General features: G+C 43.6%; 1 protein-coding gene across 1 annotated transcript in view; it reads right to left on the reverse strand.

Moving 5' to 3' along the window:
* Positions 1 to 10,227, reverse strand: part of LOC143355535 (zwei Ig domain protein zig-8) — a 44,972-nt gene extending 34,745 nt beyond the window's left edge. The window contains exon 1 of the mRNA XM_076790427.1: positions 8,191 to 10,227. Coding sequence (XP_076646542.1) covers positions 8,191 to 8,236 — 46 coding nt within the window. The 5' untranslated portion in view covers positions 8,237 to 10,227. The remainder of the gene's footprint in view (positions 1 to 8,190) is intronic.
* Positions 10,228 to 23,766: the final 13,539 nt, after the last annotated feature.

Consider the following 23,766-nt stretch of genomic DNA (forward strand, 5'->3'; position numbering starts at 1 on the left):
CACGATGTAATTACTATGGAAAAATGGAGTAGATAATAATATTGCTTTATTCAGCCTTACGGCCAAGAATTGGACTCGGTTTACAATAACCTATAATTACTACAAAATAACTATCTTATCCACGCATTCCTCTCCCCTTCTCTCTCTGACTCACCCATCCCTACCCTGACTACTCTACCTATATTCTGCCTATTCCTATCCTTATTCTGATTATTGCACCGGAAAAATGGAGTAGATAACATTTGAAATTATAGGAAAATTTCAAAAAATTTCAAACGTCAATATACCACAATTTGTCATCTACTAAAATTGGCAAGCGAAGAAATAACATTCCACTTGGTTTCCATTTCCTGTGATCGATGCAGACAATTTTCATTTTGTGCATAAAGATCCGCAAGTCTAGTTGGAACAAACCCTGTTCTAGTGTCATTAAATAAATTGTTCTTTATGTGACTTTTACGGACACGCTGGTGGCGGAGGTCACCGAGTGAAATAATAGCAGACGATGAAAACGTTGAATCAGATCGGCCAGATACGCTGGAAAATGGTTAAGTGGTTCTTTCGTCCTCTCTATCTGCCGGGATCGTTTCCGATCACGGCTGCGAAACTTTTCAAGAACGCCGACTACACTCGCACCCTGGCTTCAATCTCGGATCGAACCATGCGCGTCGTCTTCGTCGTCGTCTGCGAGAGAACACCGCGGCGCGAGAGGAGGGGAAACTTTACCGAAGTCGGACCCTCGATCCACATCATAGAGACAATACGTAAACGACAATCGAATCCGCGCTGATCGATGCGACGTTTAAAGTGTCATCGGGAGGCGAATAGTTTCCGAGAGGTTCGTGAACGATCCTTCATCCAGAAGGCTGCGATTTCTTAGCAATTCAAATGCCTGCCCCCCCCCCCCCCTCCCCCACGCGCCTTCTTCGACATTTTCGTTCTGTTCCTGCGATCCGAGATTTCGATGATTAGCGATGTGCCGTTATTTTTAAAAACGTCGTACATACATTGTAAATTTAATCGACGGCCAATAATTGAAACGTATATTTGTGTAAACATCGATACAAGCGAAATTATTACATCCAGACAAAATTAACGCGTTCGTTCCCTTAGCTCCTACAGTTCAAGCGGAACAGAATTCCTGAAGCTAGAAATTCGACGTACAGTGATTTCTCTATATATGTCGCCTGGATGATAAACGTCGCGTGATTATTCCCACTGTCGCGGGGTATACCCCGTATATATACAGGGTGGTTGGTAACTGGCGGTACAAGCGGAAAGGGGGTGATTCTACGCGAAAAAATAAGTCGAAAATATAGAATAAAAATTTTTCGTTTTGAGGTTTTGTTTTCGAGAAAATCGAATTTAAAGATCCGTCGGGCTCGCGTGCTTTAGTATGCGCAGGAAGTAGAATTGGTAGGTCATGAACAGACGCGGCAGACAATTCCTATCGAATAGCATGCGTACTTGCTGCATTTTCAAACTCGATTTTCTCGAGAACGAAGCTTCGGATGAAAACATTTTATTCTATACTTTCGACTTCTTTTTTCGCGTTGAATCACCCCCTTTCCGCTTGTACCACCAGTTACCAACCACCCTGTACATATACCCCGAATGCTTGAAAGGCCTTGGACGGTGAGGAGTGTAACCATAAACACGGCTCCTGGACGATACATGACGTTGGCAAGAGCCGTATTGTTGACGTACAGGGTGTTCGCGACAATTTGTACCAGCGTTTTTTTTTTCGTAAAAGGTAAACATTAGAAAAAACCGAAGGGGAGGTGATTGCAGTATATTTTACTAGCAATATGATAGCGTATCTCAATTTTTTTGAATTTTTAGTATTTTTCTAGAAACAAATGTGACCTTCATTTTTTCAGTCAAATGAGATCAGACATTGAGACGAGTTCGACCATGTAGTATACCATGGTCTTCAGGGTCATACAAGAGCAGAAATAAAAGAAATAGATTTAACATTTCGTAATATTGTATTTACTAGTATGTCGTAGTGATAAGACTATATCTCGTGTTCAATGTGACCTCCGCTGACTGTGTGAATGTTTATATTTTGAAAGGATAAGCTTATTTCTTTAGTTCCAGTACAGTTGTGCGAAACAACCAGGCAATCCGTACGTTATCATTATGTATCGTTATTCTACGCAGGAAAAAGTGGATATGTTAAGTATTTTTTACGAGTGTAATAAAAATAAGAGACAAAGTAAACTAGTGTGCGAAGAAAGATATCCACAGAGAGTACAACCTAGCGAAATTCAGTTTCTCCATCTGAATAAACGTTTCAATGAAACAGGATCTGTAGTAGAGTCAAAACTTCAGAGGATCCGTCGAGTCACACTTTCAGAAAACAAACAATTAGAAATACTTCTTCGTTTTCAAGAAGATCCATCTACTTCGATAAGAAAAGTGGCCAGACTACGTGATATATTTCAATTGCATCAACACATAAAGTTCTACAACTGTACGATTACAAACCTTTCAAATATCACAAAGTACAAAGTCTCCGGCAATCTGATTATCCACAACTTATTGAATGTTGTCATTGGTTCCTAGCAAATGACACGAACGATTCCAATTTTTATAGAAAAATATTATGGACAGGTGAATCCAGTTTTGATAATAACATCACGTGTGATCGACATAATGCTCACTGTTGGACGACCGAGAATCCGAAATTGAAAAAACAGACAAATTTCCAAGTACAATTCAGAACAAATGTTTGACGTGGAATTATTGATAACATTTTACACAGTTATTTCTATATCAAAACATTTTATAGTTATTGTACAAGTTATCTCGGAAAATTTGTGTTGCATAGTGTTGGAAGACTAGCTGTTAATCGGACTTATCAGAGGCGCGAGACGTGTATCGGGTTTTCCGCAAAGGTAGCACCTCGCGCGGATAAATCTTGGCCAGGTGGCGAACCGTTGGCGTCTGCGTGGGCGTCGGGGTCGAGGTGTTGGAATTAGGTGCGCCGTTTCACGGTACAACGTCATAAACGCGAACGCCACAGCGAACGGTCTCGATCGGCGTATAAACGGCTCATAGTCTGGCTTGTACTGGCAATTCAGTGCCCGCCGACTCGGTCTATGGATGATCGATCAAAGTGAATTCGTCGATTCGATATTCAGACCCTCCCCTCCGGCCCACCCATGTAAATCCGACAGGATTAAACGAGACGTGCACTTTGAATCGTCACTTGCGTCCGACACCAATCAACGCCGGCAATTACAGTTTGTTTTCTTTTTTTATGTTACTCGAAATCGTCCTCCAAGTTTTTCGCCAGTGAACCTCTTCACCGCGTACTCCAATTTTTCACACGACCTTCGTAATAAGAATGATGTCTCGCAGCAGTCTACCTATAGCTATCTCCACTTTTCCATTTTTCTTTCATAATTATTCCGATTTTATGTGATTTTCAGGTTAGGAGCGGCGCGAGGAAGGAAGGAGGAGACTATGTGAATTTGGAACAAAATAAAGTACTACTACTACTATGTGATTTTTAAAATTGCTGTAGCGTGCTACAGAGCTGGGACGCGAAAATTTGTAGATATTTTATCGTTCAAGTTTAATGCAGTTTCCTTTTGTTTTGCTTACGAATTTGTTAAGAGAGAAAATAAACTTCTGTTCACGTAAAGACCCGCCGTCTATAAGTGTCAGCAAATAATTGTTCGATTCCACGCGATCGCGAGACACGACTGAAACCCGAGGTTGAACACTAAATTTGCAAATTTTCAAAGTAATTTGTAGCGACGGGTTATTCCGAGAATCACAGGACGAGCAAATCCGTCTCGGTGAATTCATTTAAACTGTCGACGAAAATGCGTTTTTCTTCTCGACCGATCGCAATGAGGGATTGTTTAAATGCTTGTAAAGGAATTATCGCGAGCGGGTGGAATAATTTAAGAGAACGAGAGAATGTAAACGGAACACAGAAGAGCAGAGACGAGAGAGAGAGAGAGAGAGAGAGAGAGAGAGAGAGAGAGAAAGATAGAGAGATAGAGAGAGGGAGACTGTAGGATGGCGGCGAGTAATACGATAGAGAAAAGAAGGTGCGAGACAATCCTGTAAAATCGGGTTCCCAGGGCGTGTTTTCCTTTTACGCTCGCAACAATCATAGCTCCTCGAGAAAAACTATTCTAACTTTTCACGGGGCGAGCTCTCCAGAGAGAATCTCGACGGCGGCAGGTGCGCGAGGAAAAGGGAGCGCGGGCTAAAGACGGACGGCAAGTTATTTGTGCGTTAAATCGTCACCCCCTCTGTTATCTCTGTTCTCTCTGTTTTCTCGGGCCGTGACACCCCCTTCACAGGATCCCCTGGACAATCGTATAAAAGTATATTGTGAGTAACGCTAGGGATAAACGGCAGAAGCGTTATTGAAACGGTATACACCCACTTCCCGAACCGCTCTCTCTCTCTCTCTCTCTCTCTCTCTCTCTCTCTCTCTCTCTCTCTCTCTCTCTCTCTCTCTCACACACTCACTCTCGTTCACTTCTCTCGTTCTCGTTCGCGTTTCCTGAAACAACAACGTGCTCCGTGGAAAAGGCCACAACCCCGTACTTTTATCTTTTTTTTTTTCACTCGCCCGCGCTGGGAAACACGCTATCAGCTTTTCACCGGTGAACCAAACGGCTCTAGGCATACTTAACTCTAGATCCGCGTTCCCGCGCCGGTGGGTATAATGATAAGAAACGAGGAACGTTCTCGGGAATAAGTGCTTTCTCCCGCTGTTGAACTTTATACCGCATCGTAAGTGAAACAGAGCGATTTCAACCATCTTTCGATACTTAGGACTGGAGGCAACCCATCACTAAAAGTCATTGTCCCGTAGAATGAGACGTTCTGTTGATTTTTGTGGAAAATGAAAATTGTCTATGTCCATTTCCAAGCACAAGAACACATTTTACATTACTTTATCAAAATAACAAGATTATATCTATCCAAATTCTTAGCCACTTTTTTGAACAGTATAAACACAAAGAAATAGATTTGTTGAATAATTCCTCGTGGACACGTTTTCGCAATCACAGTGACCGTAAATTAAAAATATTAGAAACCATCATTTTCCCGTAAACCTAGTGTTAACACTGAACCTACCAAGCATTAACAGTATCTGGTAAATATTGCCTTATAAAAGTGGCAATTTATTGAGATTGCCCGTAATTTTCAATATAATGAATGCTTGGATAAGGAGATATATTCCACTATTTTCCATAAATGAATTTTTATAGTTTCAATAATTATAAAGTATAATACCGGTCATTTCGACCGTTTAGTGTTAATAATCTTAATGAATTGAAAATAATCCAGCTGTATTTTCATTTTAATGTACTGCATTCGATCCATTCGTGTCTGTGTCGGGAAATCTTTACAGTCTGAACAATCGTCGGATGAAGAATCTGAAGTCCGTCAGTGTTAACGAACAGCGCAAATTTTCAAACGAAAAGAAAATGATTTTGACTCGAACCAAATGATAATTGGTCGAGGCGAATGCCTGCGTATTGTGCCGACATTAAACACTGTTACACGCGAAACGCTAATCGTAACGAGAATTTTTCTAAATCGAGCAAATGGCACATAAAATTTTCAATTTGTACAGAAATAATTGAGCATTCGCTTGGACGAAATTATACGAGAGAGGCAGACAATTTTCAGGAGGGGGTCCTCGTGTTGCGTTAATATTAAATGGCTTTGTATGCGAAGTAGAATCATTTAATTGTAACAAGCATTTCCATAAATTAAGCGAATGAGGTACGAAATTTTCAATTTGAACAGAAACAGAGTTTCGCTTCGACGAAATTATAAGACACACTCGTCGGAATGAAGGTTTAATATCGTATCGATACGAGACAGCATTATATGCGAAACGTCATTGACGAAACGCAATGAATTTTCAATTTAAACTGGAACAATCCTATCGGCGTCCTGGTCAACGTACGCTATGTATAGTTTGACATAAAATTGAAACTGAAAGAAATTCCAGTAACACGATAAAAGTGCAGAATTTCAGATTAATTATTATAATTTGCCTCTTCGGAAGAAATATCGGAGGTGCAGAGCTAAGAAAACGGAGTTCGACGATAGATAGTCGCTCATTATTAGACTGCTGATTTTATGCACTTATGACAAAAATGGGTAAGCACAATTTAAAGCAGTGGACATATTAAAAAGATTTACAGGCACTGACGTATTGGTTTCAGCTTAATAAAATAATTAAAAGAAGAAAGAAATTTTTATTTCGCTCCTGGGTCTTGCAATCAATGCAAATATTTTTTATTTTGCATAAAGATCCGCAGTCTACTCATTATCAATTTCTTGTAATAATTGCAAGAGTACACTTGGTATTCAAGAAAAGTATCTTCACAGTTTCTGTGCCAGAGAAATAAGGAGCCTAAAGTAATCGTTTCGATTCGTCCGGTAGTGTTAAATTCGCTAAAAAAAAAAAAAAAACGAAGTTGCTGTACACGGACATTATTTTTCCAGCTTTGGTACGATGCAAATGGATTAAGGAAACAACGGAGGGACCATATCTCGTGATTCGGGGAGCAACGAAACAGCTCTGAAATTCTTCCGGCGCGTTACATTGTCGATCCGCGGAAGAGAAACGACGTAACAGTTTCGTTGGCAGTAGGGTGCGAGTTGCCGAGTAGTTTTCGGCTCCCTTTCGTTCAGGGCTGGGGGTTCATCGGATTCAATCGAGCCGAAAGATATGCGGGTCTGAACCCCGTTCTCTATGTCCTGTGTCGTGTGCCGTGTGTACCGCCCTCGCCGCGGGACGAAATGTTCCGTCAAAGTGTTGCTATTATACAATTGAGCGGAATGTCATGAATAATACAAGCCCGGGCACGGGGCGCGAGCTAAACGCCGGATTTGCAATTCAAAGGAAAAGAATCTCCGTCCTCGAAAGAATTACTTATCCGTTTCGACTCGGCACGGCTTAACAATTAGCCGGCGTGCAATTAAAAACCTAAGACACCCCCTCGACGGAAATCGGAAGCGATGGGAACAAGCTACCCGGGAAGATCCCCGCCGCTTTATCTACCGGAAACTTATTAACACGTTCGCTGCCGCCGTTTGCTCCAGCTCGATACGCTGAACGTTACGCTTCTTCGAGTCTATTTAATTAATTATATTTTTCTATTCAATTATTTTCCGTTTTATTTCCGTACAATGGTGTCGCAACTTTTCCTATTCCTTTTAAGATATACGACTGCGAGTGAAACTCAAGTGGCAGCAAAGTCCAAAACAAAAACCGAGCGAGCAATCAGTGCACGAACATTAGAGACTGTTCAAGAAGAAGAAGATGAAGAAGAATGAAAAATAAGCGAATACAATAAGAAGATCTTTCGACTGTCATCGAGAAGCGTCCAGCAGAATCTTCTAAAATTCTTGAAAAATCGCTGTTTAAATAAAATTTGGTTTAGTGCCTAAAGTGTTTTTTAGTCGTCAAAGAGTCCCGATGTAGAACCCGAGAACCTATGCACAACTTTAAACAATAATAACACGTGATTCTATAGATTATAGACGCGATTATATAGACGGAAGTGTGCTGAAGATATTCGATTTTGTAAAATTCCATGATCTCTTCTGTCTTAGAAGATATACTGAACTAATGGACAAAGTGTACTGAGGTATACCTATGCGCATAGCCGCACGAACGCGGGCGACTTTAAACAATAATAACTTGTGATGTGGGACGAGATGGGAAATAATTCTTACATGATTGTGTAGAAGAAAGTATGCTGAAAATACTTCATTTTGTAAAATTCTATGATCTCGTCTGGTACAGTAGATATTCCTTGCGAGGTCTTAAGAATTTTGAAAATTTTCTACATTCCATTTGGCATAACATGTTTAATATAATGTATATAATGTAATTTACAGCTCAAAGATAAACCTTTCATTTCAAAAGAAATTGGAGGGAAAATATTAAAAAGGATCGTCACGGCATCTCAAAGAAGAAAATCAATTTTTTCCATGAGAAAGGCTATCTTCAAAACATCCAACTTTCACCGTTTATTACAGTAACAGTACTTATTAAATTTGATTAATTTTTTCATTTTCAAGGTTGATGGATATTTAGAAAGCAATAAGCATTCAACATAAGTCAATGCGAGACTAACGTCGCTAAATTTCGCGTTTTCGAGCGCTGTGCGCCAGGGCGTCTCGACTTACCAAAAGAAAGGATAAAACAGATGAGTATGGGAAGAAAAGGAGACATCGCTTTTCCTCGGCGAGGCTCTTTCACATATTGATATACTATCTCGCGCGCATCTCCCGGCGTTCCGTCGAGTGTCTCGCATCCAGTTCTATCTCCTAGCGTTTCCTCGGAACGTCGCGGCAGCGTGGCATCTCCCACAAGAGAGATCCTTGCGAGTCCTGTTCACGTCGAAAAACCAGTTCCTCCGCGTTCGACGACACGACAGCACTGTTTCACTAGTTTCATGGAAAACCCGAACAAACAACCGGCGCACTGTGTCGCGGCGGGACCGGCCCGATATCTTCCCGCGGTGAAAGAACGAATTGCGAATTGCGATCAACGGCAGTGGCGTTTCGTTTCGTTGCGTGGCGATGGCGCGTCGTCGGCGACGGCGTTAGTTCGTGTGAATCGTCGCTGAAACGGCCACGGGGACAACGACGACGGCGTTAAACGGAGACAGTGGCAGACGGGGACGACGACAGAGGAAAGGTGGACGCTTTTATGCCTCTGGCCGCGCTGACGACCGCAAAGTCGTTCGCGATGCATTAGGCGGGACTCGTTAAAGTAATTTCCTCGACGCTCCAGAGACGTTTCATCGATCATTCCTCATCGCGCATTTTCTCGCGAACCCGGTGCATCCCCCGGCCGCTGCATTCTTCCGGATCCCCGCCGCGCCGCTTCCGTTCGCTCCTTCTGCCCGCTAATCGTCTTCGAACCGCATAATAACCTTTCAACCCCCGGCCACGATACAGCCTAATCGCTCCTTCAAGCTTCCCGATCACCTTCGATTTTCCCGCATCGATCGCAGGCGGGTATCTCGGATCCGATCTCTAGCAACGATCTAGAAACAGAGCGTCCAGCGACACCACCGTTCCACTGGAACATCCCACAAAACCCCCTCGTTTCCTCTATTTCTCTCTCTTTCGACGCACCGAAACGCTCTAGTGTCGTCTCGACACCGGTTTCCCTGGCATGTGTTCGTCCTGCACACCGAACTCGACGCTCGGACCGTGATTCTTTGCGTCCCTTTTCGATTCACGCGGAGTCACTGACATCATTCCGTTCCTTCCGGAGAGTGGCCGTCGCTCCGCAGACGAGTCCTCCTTCGGTTTGAGGAACGAGTCGCGCCGAGTCGATCGTATCGAGGCGTGCTCGATGTTTCGGGAGGATGCGGTGCCAAGTTCGATCGGTCACCCAGTTTCGGAACGTCGCCGACCGGTGTGTGCGTGTGCGTACGTGCGCGGACCTCTCGATCTTCCTCTCGAACTTAATTCGGGACAGGCTCCGAGAAAAATCGGACCTCCTTTGAAATCCTGCGGTCGAGCTTCGCCTGGTGGCTGTCCCGATCTTTCAGGGTATGATTTCAACGTTCTCTGGAGACCTGGTTTGTAATTTAGCTTCCGAATCTCCCGGAAGAATTTCGACCGCTCGACTCAGACCGGGTTTCGATTGCAACCAAACTCGAACAGCCCGGCACGAACATCTTTTCCTTCAGCTACATCGCCAGACTCCGGGAATATTACGGGAGTCCAATCTGGATCGAGTTCAAGCTCCAGTGAACCTCAACAGGCTCTTTAAGGACCTGCGATCGAGTTTCGCGAGAGCCGAATAGAGTCGCGGAATCTGATTCTCGGGGAACGATGCAAAATCTCGCGACCAGTCTCGAGAACAGCTTCTCCAACTTTTCCGCGCTTCCGTTGGCAGATAGTAATGAGACTCGTCTGTGCGAGTCTGATTCGATCCGGGTTCAAACTCTCGGCTTATTTAGAATCCTACGTTAAATGGCAGCTTTTGTTGTGTCCCCTCTGTGTCATAGGGTCCTGGGGACCCAATTTAGATCACGTTTAGGCTCCTCGTTTCTTTGGAATCTCGCGATTCAGCCTCGCAAGATTCTTCTAACGTCGGGAGACTCGAGCGACTCTGAAAATCTTGCGACGAACGTTAACGGTCGCTTATGTCACGTCCTCGCTGATAAGACTACAATGACTTCTGGAGACGCAATTTGGATCGCGTTTAGGCTCCTCGTTTCTTTGGAATCCGCGATTCCGCTTCGCAAGATTCTTCTAACGTCGGGATACTCGAGCGACTCCGAAAATCTTGCGACGAACGTTAACGGTCGCTTATGTCACGTCCTCGCTGATAAGACTACAATGACTTCTGGAGACGCAATTTGGATCACGTTTAGGCTCCTCGTTTCTCTGGAATCCGCGATTCAGCCTCGCAAGATTCTTCTAACGTCGGGAGACTCGAGCGACTCTGAAAATCTTGCGACGAACGTTAACGGTCGCTTGTGTCGCGTCTCCGTTGATAGGATCCAGCTGAAAAGACTACAACGACTTCTGAAGAGGCAATTTGGATGAAGGCTCCTTAAAATCTCGCAACCGAGCTTCGCGATCCGAACAAGGTCTTGAAACCGGAGCAGAGCAGCGAAACGACGGGAGATCTTCGAACGATCCTCAACAACGGTTCCTCTGCGTCTTCTCTCTCTTCGGGTTCGTTGGTTGGTAAGGGGACACGCTGTTCCGGGGAACGCAGTTTAGTCGGTGGTGCACCGTCTTGAAAATCCCGTGATCGAGCAGCATCAGCTGGTCCCGATAGACTGTGAACGGCTCCGTGGGGAATAGTTGCGGCGGGCGGTCGCAGCTTACGATTTCCCGGTGGCTCGTAGATCGATCTCGATTCTTGCGGCGGGCAGCAAGCGTCCCGCTGACCGAGCGCGACCGCGATTACGCTGTCCGAGATAAGCGTCGGCGGTTCGCCGCGGACTGGTGTCGATTGTGTTCGCGGGCCGATCGAAGACGACTAAGCCAGCATCGATGGCAGAGGTAGAGGCAGAGGCAGAGGCAGAGGCAGGGTCAGAGGCAGTGTCAGTGGGTTGTCCTCTTGAGCGGGGCTTGCCATCGATCCTCGTTCGACGAGATCCCGCGATTCACCGGTTACGTCACAACACATCCCTGGCACGCTTTGCACTTTGTCGAGTAGCACGAACGGGATGACGAAGACGAAGAGGACGCGCGAGTCGAACGAAGGGTCGAGACCAGGTTGGTTTTCGAAGGAGTCGGTGAACGTGTTGAGAGAGGAGCTAGCTGGTCGTCGACGGTGCTCTCGGACGTTTCGACGGAACGCGCGCGACGCGACGGCGGCGGCGGAAGGTCGCGGCTCTTTCGAAACGACGATGCTCCCGCGTCAAGGATAGCCGAGGGACTACATTGCGCTCGCGCCGCTCGGGTTTCGAGCACGCAGCCGCCCCGTGCAGCCTCTCCGAACTCCGCTCCCAGAGACCGCTATACAACCCTCGTCCGTGTCTACTTTTTCGAACGGTGTTCGTGTTGGTGGCGAACGCGCCGGCGCACCTTCGCGCAACCACCCGCGTGTCTATACCCTTCGTTAGCATGTATATGTACATCAGCCCGTACCCGTACACCCGTATACCCGCGCACCCACACCCTCGGGTCTCCTTCTTTTTCTACTTCGCCTTCTCCTTGCATCTTTTCTCTTTCTTTCCTTCCCTGTGTTCTTAGTACCTTTTTCTTTCTGGCTTTCTCTCCCCCTCTCCCCCTCTACCTCTCTACCTCTCTGCCTCTGTCTTCGTTCGGGCATCTTTTCTCCGTCCGCGCGTTCCTTCGTCCTCCTACTTTTATCCTCTTCCCTCGACTTCTACCCTTGCGCATTCAACCTTGCATTTCACCTTCTCCTTATTCTTCTGATTCGCCTTCCGCCCCGCTCGCCTATTCTGTTTCGTCTCCTTCAGCTTTTTCTTCGAGAACGACGGTCCGCTCGCTGTCGGGACGCACTTCCAGCGCATCCATCTCCGCAGATCGGGATGCTAATGACCAACGAGATCGAGATTTGTACCCGGGAATCGGTTGACGTCGGCGCGTGGAGAACGGATTCGATCGAAAGCTGACGATTCCGTGCGCTAAACGTGCACTTATCGCGGAGTTGCACGGCGGAGGACCAAGCGGTTTCGCGGAGCTGGTGAAAAAGTCGATTTTAGAACGTTGGATACTGTGATCTTGACGCTTTCAGAAACAGACTGCGGATTTTCAGGCGAAATTAAAATCTCTGTCTGTGTTAACACGTTGCCTACCCGTTATTGTCTCGTAATTTTTTAAAACCCACGATTTTTTATTGGATTTTTCGACGGCAACAACAATTTCAACTTGCACTCTTCAATCTAGATTTTCGAATTTCGAAAAAGTCTGTGGCTAAAATACGCCTCACAGTACTAAAGTATTAAAGAGGAACACGAAGTTGGCGCATCTTCTATGTCTGGAAAAATGCCCACCACCTTTCAATGAGACACCCTGTATATTTAGGATTATTCGCCCCTTATGTACGGAAAGAATTAATTAAATAATTTTTACTGGCCATTCTCTCGGCGGCAGAATAGCATTATTTTGGAATATAGAGGCGCATAAAATGTTGGATAATGCTTATCTGACCGTTTTATAGGTTCATTAACCCTTGCATTGCGGAAAGTGCGCATACACATCTTCGTAAGACTATTCGTGTACTTGCGCAAAGGGCGTGTACACACTCGAGAAATTTTAGTGGGTATTCCACGTTAAATCTTTCACGAAACTAAAATAACTGAGTGTAAAATTCTTTCTTGTTCGTAACAATGCCATTTTTACCTTGGTCGCAGCTATAATTTAATTCTGAATTATTCTAGCCAGCCACAACGATTACCATATGAATGTCGCCGTAGAAAAACGCTCACGGGTTTAATCCGGAGAACGTCGTAATTAAGAGGTTAACGTATCGCTAATAATGCATCAGATTATCCGGAATTTACAGTAATCGACCATAGCGGAATATTCCCGCTCGCGCCGTTTAACCTTTTAACCGAGAATTCGCTATACAGTGAATTCTCGATATATGTCAACGACCAGGAAACATACGCGAGCCGTGTTATGTTTGCACTCCATGTGACATATATAGAGAAATCACTGTATTAATTCAAGTAACTGTTTTTCTTTAATATGTCATAGGATCCTTATTGGTATAAGCTGTATCGATTCTGATAAAACTATTGTCATCTCAGTTTGATTTGTCTGGCCTCCACGTGACCGTTCACACTTGAAAAGTTTAAGTTATTTTATAAAAGATCAGTTTCCTGTATGTTAAATGTTAAAAGTGGTCGAATTTTGACCAACAGCGTCCAGCTTGGATCCAATTTACAAAAAGTTTATTTGTACCGTTGGTAACACTGTGAGCATGTTTCTTTTCTACTACTTTGGTTCTTCGTCATTATTATCATGTGCCGCGAGAAATATTTGGAATTGATCTTTTCCGTTAATGATAAATTGAGATTTTCGAGTGTTACATTCAATGAAATTATTAAAAGTTGTTGTGCGAATGTTGTTAAATCGGATGAAATTGTAGACGCGAAGAACGCGAAAGGAATGCAAGTCAAAGTACTGCTCATATTAATCATAAACTGAAATAATGTGCACAAAAATTGAATCTTCGTGCTGCTGTTAGATGAACCTACGAAATCTACATATACAATATCTGATTTTATAGCAAAAAATAAATTTTACCTGTTTGTCTATACGCCGTCGTTTGAAAGCTCAGAACCTATTCTTTGCGATCCGAGCTACGTTCTTCTAGATCCTCGATCCTTCACACAGTGTCGCGACGCATCAGAGGAATTTTTTCCCCCGATACTTCAGCTGAGCTCGCGAAGGATTTTGCGGGCTTTATCGCCGCCTCGTTCTTCGACAGTCACTTCCAGACGCCATTGTCCGAGGGCGTTTCACGTAGTTAATGGAATTCATTAATTCTATCTGGCAGAATGGCCATTTCGTTATTCTTATTTAAAGATGGATTGTTCGAATGTCCGCCAGACACGGCATCCATTAACGCCGACCCTTTTTACCTCGAACTTAGCTGCTAGAATTTCTGCTAACGTTTCCACGCGTTTACAGTTACCTTGTACTTTTCTTTTTCTTTCTTTGCGATCTATAGATCAACGGAGCCAGCGAACTCTCGAATAATCCATTCGAGCCCTTTGCACTCGGCTGTCTCCTCTAAAGGGACGTCGTACATCTAGCCAGCAACTCGAATGTCCATTCTAAAAGCATGCGAAAAGATTTGCTATTTTAGCAATTATAATAGACGCGTGGACCTTGTGTTTCTAATACGGTGTTTGTAATTCTATTTCAGCGGAGTGAAAATAATATAAATACAGTGATTTCTCGATATATGTCGCCGAGGCCTGGATGATAAACGTCGCGGAATTGTACCCACTACCGCGGGAAGCTCGAGGTATGTCTCCTGGACGATACATGACGCTGGCAAGACCCGTGTTGTCGACATATATCGAGAATTCACTGTATACGAAGGACAGGCTCGAGAGCTAAGAAGAAAATTTTTGAGAAAGACACTTTTCGAAGAGATGTTTCCATTTTCGAAGTGACCATTTTACATTACTTTCTAAAAGTCTCAAGAATGTGACTATCTAAATTTTTAGCCTTTCTTGGCTGAACGCATCTTTACAATCGTGAATTAAAAATATTAGAACGCGCCATTTTGACGAGTCCCGTAGACCGTACGCTTCTTTCGTGTTTTTTCTTATATGCTCAAAAATGGATTCGAGCCGTTAGACTATCCGGGAGAAATTTCCGAGCACAAAGAATTTTAGTATGCGACGAATAAAAGAAAAGAAAAAAACCATAATTGCCCCGTTGGAAGGGATTTGCCCTTCACAGAGAGGAACGTTAAAACTTCCGGGACGTTGATTATAAAATACGTACGATTTCCCGGTGCTCGAGGAGCGCGCTCGGGCGCCTTGTCGAGGACGAAATTAGTCTATCTTCCGGTTTAATCTCGGCCATCTAATTTTCGAAGCCCTCGTTGCTTAACAATATCTGTCCTCGTAGTTCGCGGGTCTAGCCGGGTTCGTATCAGTTAATTAATTCATCGCAGAAGTCTCGTCCCGTTGTAGGGTGGCGATGAGGTTAATTACCTGACGGAACAGAAGTTTAAGAGGCCTCCGGTGCCTCGGCACGGATATCACCGAACGTCTTTACGAGTTCGTCATCGTCGACCGCGTCACCGTCGAGAATCGCGGCTATTCGAATCGTGATGAACCTGTCGACTCGCTTAGACGAGCAGGCCTGCAATTTTCATAGCGTTTACCGTTTCGGTCAGCTTCCCCACCGAAATGGATGCTGCGGCACGCGCATCGCCGATTCAAAGATTCTTGCGTCGATCCCGGTTGTCCCTCAAACTCAAAGAGAACACAAATTTTCTTTTTTTGCGGAATCTCCATATCTTCAGTGTCGAATTTTCCACTTTATGAATTTTTCCCGCTTCAACCGTAGAAGCGATACGAGTGCCCCACGAGTAGAAAGATTCTATAGACTCTTGTAAATACAGGGTGTTCATTTGAAAAGTTTCCAACCGAATATTAATTCGGATTTCGAGGGTGAAAGATAGGGGCAGGATCAGTCTTTTATTTCGATGCCGTTTTCAAGGTCACTTGAAGGTCAACCTTGTTTTTTCAAATGGAAACCTATAATTTTTATTATGGGATATTATTGTACGTAAAAAGACCAGCAATTTTCGTAGGATATGTTTTTTATCCGCGCACTAGTTTCGGAGATATTTAAAGAAAAGTAGAGCAAGGCATTGTGTACAATTCTTTGACGCCAATCGTTGATATTTTCTAGTTGTACTAGCACGTACCGTTTGAAAACAAAATTTTCCTCTTTTGATCTCTTGTTTATGTTAAACATCCCCGAAACTAGTGCGCGGATAAAAGAGTATCCTACGAAAATTGCTGGTCTTTTTACGTACAATAAGAACCCATAATAAAAAATATAGTTAAATTCAAAAAAATAAATAGTTAAATTAATAAAAATTATAGTTAAATATAGTGAAATTATGGTTAATTCCATTTGGAAAAACAAAGTTGACCTTCAAATGACCCTGACAACGCCACACAAATGAAAAACTGATGCTGCCCCTCTCTTTCGAAACGTGTTAGCGAAACAATTTTCTCGGACATTTGACGATCCATTGGAACGATCGAGGATCCCAGGCAAAATCGAATTGTATCGCGTGATAGAGCAGACGTTCTTCCGTCGGAGACCGCGAAGAAGCTGCACTGCAGAACCCGGCCACCGATCAGCAAAATAAAACAGTTCGGCCTGCCGTGAGGATCGCGACGATCCGCGACAAAGCAAGAACACTCGGTTAAACTCCGTCGCTATTCAGCGCCTATAATTCGGTGAAAGGTGCAGGTGCTCGGGGAACTGGAACGCGCGAATACAGCCATTGACCTCTCCCTTTCCGTCTCATCGGGAGCCTCCGTGGCCCATCTCCTAGCTCCGAACGATATAGCACGGTAACATCATCCAATTCTACCGTTTCACGATCGAACCTAGGCGCCAGAAACATTCGCGATCATTCCGCCGCGCTTTCGACTCGAACCGGATCGGATCCGATAAATTTATCCTGGGAAACTTTTAATCACAAAAAGTGTCCGCAGACCAACCGCGAGTTATAGAATAGGAATTTCGTAGCTTTTGCGCGAATTTAGGAATTATTTTCGGAGAAGCGATCGAACCTTTCACATTGGGATTTTGCACACATATCCATTGGTGTCTGAAGTACACGCGTGATTTTTTTCAAGTGAAAACAATGAAAATTGCACGAGTTATATATTTTTTTATAGAGTACTTATGTTCTGGAAGGGTGAGTCGACGGTCGCTATGATTTCAGTGTTTCTACTGATTCGAAACAAGAAAACTGAAGTTGTTTGTTAGTTTATTGGAGGGAAATAAGCGATCTTGATTACTTGCAATATGGCGGAATTTTCAAGTCAAATTATCTAGTTTTTTAAACTGCCGTAAAAGGAGAATCGATTTTTCGAGGATGAAAAACCGGGACACGCAAACGCATTCGTCGGCGATGCATTTTTCTTCCCGCACAGGGAATTACCAGAGAGAAAGAGAGAGAGAGAGAGAGAGAGAGAGAGAGGGAGGAAGGTGGCGAGTGTGCGTGCGTGTGCTGTATCGACGGAATTGCATCGCTAGTTTTGGAACTGACGTAAGTGCTTCCGTTCACAAATGGACGCGACCGCGTAATAGCAAAGCTGACAAACGCTCGACGCCCTTCGCCAAAGCCGTCAGGTATTCAAATTTCATCGAGATCGACGCGTTCGTTCGGCTAATCGTATTCGATTGCGATAGAGCAGCCGCGAGCAGTCTAAGCGAGTCATCCCGGGAAATGGATTCTTGTTGCCGCCGGTAAAAGCCCACCGCGAAAATGTCCTAACGAAATTATATCAAATTACATTATGCCACTGTTAACTGTTTGCTTTTAATCTTCGAGAATCGGTAAGAAATTCTGATCGTAGATTTTCCTCCGTTACCCGAAATTTTTTGGAAGATTTTCATTTTCAAGGAAATCTTTTCTGCTTGCTGAGAATTATTCGGTAGACTCGTCCAAGCATAATAGTACATCTGTTGATAATACTATGCATTCCTGAACATGTTCAAGTAATGGAAGTGGCGGGTATACGTTCAGCGAAGCAGACGAAGCTAGTAGAATCGCGGCCGCAACAAATATAGGTATGTTATCGTTCGGTTGAAAAGATTCACGGTCTCGTTGAGAATTCGCTGATCTTTCGTTCCGTGGATAAGCATAGATCGGGTAGAAAATTGATGCAGCAGTTTTACATGGGATGCGAAATTATGCCCATCGGTTTCTCCGAACGGTTCGCTCCGCTGGCTCCGGTAAGTACATCTGTGCTCCTATGTACGACGACGGGAACGGATACAAATGATTCGCTGCTACCTCGGTAACGGTTATCACGCATCTCGATCCATCGTCTTCGAATCGCTACACGATTCAGGCACTGCTACCCGTGGACTCCGCACGCCAGAAACAAAACGCGCTCGTATATAATCTCGCAGCTTTCTGGTTTCTACCAATTTCATGCTCGAACAATGTAACCTCGAGTGCGCGATCGAATTTGCTCGTCGTTCGGTCGAGGAAAAAATTTCCACGGGTCGCGGGACTGTTTGCGAAACAACCGCGAACTTCTCCACGTTCGAGTTTCTTCAAACTTTCAGTCGCTTTTCAGTTCACAGTTTTAATTACTAATTGCTTTACAACATGTAAAGAAAATGTATTTCTTTAATTTATTATTTGACGGTATTTCTTCAAGTAACAGTGGAGTAGAGAATCGTTCCAGACGGTAGATAGATAGATAGATAGAGAGAGAGAGAGAGAGAGAGAGAGAGATAGGAAAGACAGATGAAAAGTTTTGTAGAGTCGTGGGGGAAAAACAGAAAAAAGATGTTGTGTCAAAACGTTAACCTCAGTAATAAAGAATCGTTGGTAAAAGGGAATTGTCACTTGGAGAATAAACTTTAAATGTCGTTTCATCAGATTATTCTATTATTATCTTAGAAATTGGCAAAAGAAGTAAACTCGTGTGCGTTGCTCTGAAAAGCAGATTTAATTTGATTCAAATAAATATTATTTACATTATTTACATTATATACATTGTATACACAAACGCTTTACCTGAAAAGGAGAAACGGCATTTAAAGTTTATTCTCCAAGTGACAAAAAAAAATTGCTAATTGCTATTCCTATTTTTGAAGGTACAGTGAAGTAGAGCTACACGATCTTAGTCAGTTCGCCTATTCCCACCACTGGGGCGCATTCTCCACTCGGTCACAAGAAAGTAATAGCCCTACACGATCTATGTCACAGCACGGACCCGAGGATTCGGCTTAGATCAAGACTTTCTGATATTCCTAATGCAACATTTTCTTTATTCGATTCAATCGGCAGAAATTGAGTAATATTGATTTGATTTAAAAGGTTCGCAACAGTATCATTCGGGTATTATTTTAAAGATCGCCATGGTTTGCGTTGGGGTAACAACTTTCTTGAAAAGGGTAAAATTGTGGGAGATCGGGCGACGGACGACCTTGAGCCACGAGCCTCTTCAAAAGAACCCTCAAAGTTTCGAACGGCTCGCGAACCGAATGATTCCAACCCCTCGAGGGGTTGCAATTGCGCCGATGGCTGATCGATAGAATATTAATCGCGGCCGGGCACCGATCGACAGTGAAATCGCAGTCGATTCAGTCTCGTTACGATTCTTGTTTACACAGTGCCGGCCGCGTAATATTTTAGTTGTCGCGGCGCATGCATTTGTCGCTGGTCGCACTACGATAACAAAAATAAATCGAGCCTCGCGTCGGCCGCATCCGCTCGCATCGAATTTGCGAAAACGCTATTGTTCGTGCTAGTATGCGATTTCCTGCGCGACCAGTCCCAGGCGTTCAAATGTATACTGAATTATATTACGTTACCATAATGCCCCATTGCTTTCTCTATTTCGACAAGACCTTTCGAGAGACGAAGAATCAAACGGTACAGTGAATTCTCGATTATTGTCAACAACACGGGTCATGTATCGTCCAGGAGACATACATTGGCCGTGTTATGTTCACACTCCTCGGTGTTCGAGGCCTCCCGAGCTTCCCGCGGTAGTGGGGATAATTCCGCGACGTTTATCATCCAGGCCTTGGCGACATATACAGAGAAATCACTGTATTCCAGTGTTTCAACGTCAAGAGTACGTAATCCGAAATATAGACCGCCAGCAAAAATCTCAATTGTAATCTCTACAGATCTTTCCAAGGTTACTGCAATGTCAAACTGATAAAATATCATCATGCACTCTTTTCACTGTTTTACAGCTGTCGTGTGAGATATTCTTCTCGTATCATGTATAATTTTCGAGTAATGGAATTTTGTCGAGGAAACGGTTTTCTCAACGCACTGTGCAGCGTGCGACTAGAGAGTCCGTTGCTTCAGGTAATGCGAAGCTTTCCGTGCGCGCGGTCCAATAAAATATGAATCGAGCTCCGATTTGCCACGATCGAAAACCAGAGAGTCGCGTCGCGTCGCGTCGCGCCGCGTCGATAGAAATACCTTTAGCTTGCGACAGGTGGGTGAATCGAGAGCGTGCACACAACGTCTTTGCAACTGATTCCGCGATTCGACGGGGAACGTAATCCACGGAAATCCTGGTTTGAATACTGCCAGGATCATGCATACTGCTTTGCGAGTCGCTGCCTTTGTCTCGCGACGCGTACGTCGCGACGGCGTGCTTTCAATCGAAACTAAGAGGCGGGCATCAGAACTCGAGCCGCCGCGCCGCGTGCTTTCGAATTAGACGCGGAAAGCAAACGAGCCATCAAAACAAAACGAAACGCGGAATAAACTCATTCTCCAATCTACGGGGTTGTCACACAAATCGTTACTTGTCGCTAGATTGCCGATTTTTTTTTCCTTCTGGAAAATAAAAAATTTTTCAACAGAAATTTCGTTGGGAACATTCATGACTAGACTGCGGATTTTAAGCGTTTATGACAAAAATGGGTAAACGCGATTTAAAGCAGTCGACATATTCGGGGGACCCATAAGTAATGAATTATTTTGAAATCTAAAACAAACTTTGTAGTGAATTCAAGTTTTTATTTCTTAATTTATTATATAATCTCATTATCAAGGACAGTTTGCTATTTTTCCTGCAAATTTTCAATCCCCGTCTTATAGAAATCCAGGGTTCGTGACGCACATAGTGAACACGCGTCGAGCGCAAGAAAGCGTGGAAGGTGCTTTCCCAAATTCAGGAACAGAGTGTTATTTGGCCATTTCGATAAATCAGGATCGTCGACAAACAACGTTTCATATCGACGGATTGAAAGCTGGACTTGGGCCAGAAGCGTTTTAATTCGAAACTCTGAAAATCGTTTGAAAACGGAATCAAAAAATTTATTGATGGACGGAAGGACGTCATTGGGAACGGTGTCAGGTGTGTCAATGATTAAAAGAAAACGTAAGCGATATTGTTTTACGCTTAAAGTGTGCGTCGAAAAATTACACGACTGATGCAATACAATTTTACTATAATTATTATAATTTTACACTGTTATTCAACGGAATTTCTAGCAGCTCGCCTCAGAAAACTTTCGCAACTCAACTCAACGATAAAATGTGCACGCAGGGAAAACATACACAGGTTCACGAAAGTATTCGGACGCCCTAACTTTTTTTAAATTGGTTAAACTAGCTGACATTTTTTGAGCAATTAGTGAATTGGTTTACCCAATGACGTGTGAAAAAGATTTCGAAAAAATTGTAATTGGTAAGAATTATATGAGAAAATGAAAACGACAATGTATGTTCGATTCTAATTGGCTAAAATTGGCACTCCCCTTTTTAGCGTGGGCCCTTCAAACGCGATCCCCCAGACATAGTTATTCCGGATTTCGGAGTTCGAACCGGCTCTCTCTCTCTCTCTCTCTCTCTCTCTCTCTCTTCGCGAGATACTTTAATTTCGTCGCGTCCGAGAGTGCTTATCGAATCTCAATGGATCTGTAATATCGCCGCGCCGAGCCATGGAAAATTCGAATTGCGGATATCACGGCGGATTAAATTTCCATTCCTGGAACCCTACTTCCTTATCCGCGGCCATTGCGTCGATACTTATCTTTCCACTGGAACTGCACCCCGAGTTAAATTTCTCCGGGCCGAAGCAGGCGTCGACAAATTTCATTTCGAATAAATGGATTATTCGTATTGTTTTCTTTATTTCGATTTGAAAAGCAACTGCAGAAGCGACGGAACATTTTTTGAAATTCGGACAAATATCGAGTTACGCATGCTGAGCTAGAAACGAGACACTTTTTCTATATTATTATTTTTCAAAGTCACTGAGAAACGAACAAACCGTTTTTAAAATTCTATCTAGCCGGAACATAATTGAGGTACGTACACGGTGAATTAGAAATGAGATTTTATTTTCATTTTCAAAGTAACAACGGAAAAATTCCTGAAAAAGCAACGAGACCACTTTCAAATTCAGACTAACGTAAACGTAATTAGAATACAACATGCTCGACTGACAATGAGATACTTGTTTCATTTTGGCTAACAACGAACCAGTGACTGATTAAACAACAAATTGGTCCAAACATAATTGAGCTACAACATGCCAAACTGAAAATTAGATCCCCTTCTGTAGAGAATGCAATTTCTCTCATTTCTGGAAAAATCGATGATCATATATTATAATTTCTCGCGTACTTACTTTAACAAATATAATTCTTTTATTATTACGATCTTTTAAAAAAGAAGTGTGTAGATGTGCCATGATTTTGCTTTTAGATCACAGCTGTTTCTTGTACACGACATTTTATATACGATGCATAGTGAGGCAGTGTCATTTTATTTCTTGCAAAAATTGTAACTGAAAAATATTAAAAAATGTACGACAACACGCATGCTATTATTTTCGGGTCGACTGGTTCTACGGGGCGTTCAAGTGGCACGATCAACGGAAAAATATGGCGGCGTAACCAAGAGTACACGATCCTTCTTCGAGCGTCGCGGATAGCCGGGTTCCTTCGCAACGATATTACTGTCTCGGAATCCAATTTTGGTCAGAGATATAATAGGGTTCCGGTGGCCTAGTTCGGCTGGCAGTTTATAGACAAAGGTTCGCTTTGAAATTAAAACTGCTCGGCCCCGGCAAAGGGAGAACGAAATTTCGCCGCGGTAATAAACGATCTTCGTTTCGAGTTTCTATGGAGGCGAGAGGCGCGACGTTCCGTTACGTATTCCGATTCAAACAGAAAACCGCTCATAACCGGCCCCGGCTGCTTTTCATACGACGCCGGCAAGTGCGTTCGCTATATCGCAAAAACGAGAGAACCAACTTTCTTGCCGGCTCTCTTCGGAACTTTGCCGGATTAACCAAAAAACTAATCGCGCGAAATGATGCTCTCCTACCCGGAACCTGTTCGACTCTTATTTATGGACTGCGAACATTATGCATTTATGATCGAAGCGAGTAGGCGTAATTTAAAACGATGGAAAGAGTAAAAGAATATACGAACATCGGTGTACCGCTTTTTACAAGAACAGAGAAACTTCTATTTCACTTCCTCTTTCTTCAAACAATGTACGACATTTTATTTCAATCTCTAAAGCATCTTCCACAAGCGCCTATCTCCATTTTATTTTGAGAAAGAAAAATCTCTAGATTTCCAACAGAATCGATTAAGCAACTGCTAGGTGCGTTAGTGCGAACAATCTAAATTTTCAAGAATTAAATAAAACTCGAGTATGGCTGACGAAAGTTTCGGACTTCCAATTAATCGATTGTGACGGCCACGAATTAATTTGTCGATCTCGTCTCAACGCAATTCGTTTCCTACGACTTTCTTCCATTTTGTGAGGAATACTTACCGAGCTAAGACAGTCGGTCGCGCAGTTTCCGAACAGCACGGAATCTTGATTCGGGACCAGGGTGGCGACGCGATGTTCTCGCAAAAAAAAAAAAAAAAAAGAAGAAGAAGAAAAGAAAAAAACCTGCAGGATCTCCGTCGCCGGTAGGATAGAAAAGCAGCTCGAGTAATGGGAACGTGAAGAAGCTCGAGGCACCGTCGACGTCTCCCCGTTAACTTTACATCAATATTTCTCGCAGGGTCCTTATCCGATCCCGA

Source organism: Halictus rubicundus, chromosome 7, assembly GCF_050948215.1.
Source record: "Halictus rubicundus isolate RS-2024b chromosome 7, iyHalRubi1_principal, whole genome shotgun sequence".
Lineage (NCBI taxonomy): Eukaryota > Metazoa > Arthropoda > Insecta > Hymenoptera > Halictidae > Halictus > Halictus rubicundus.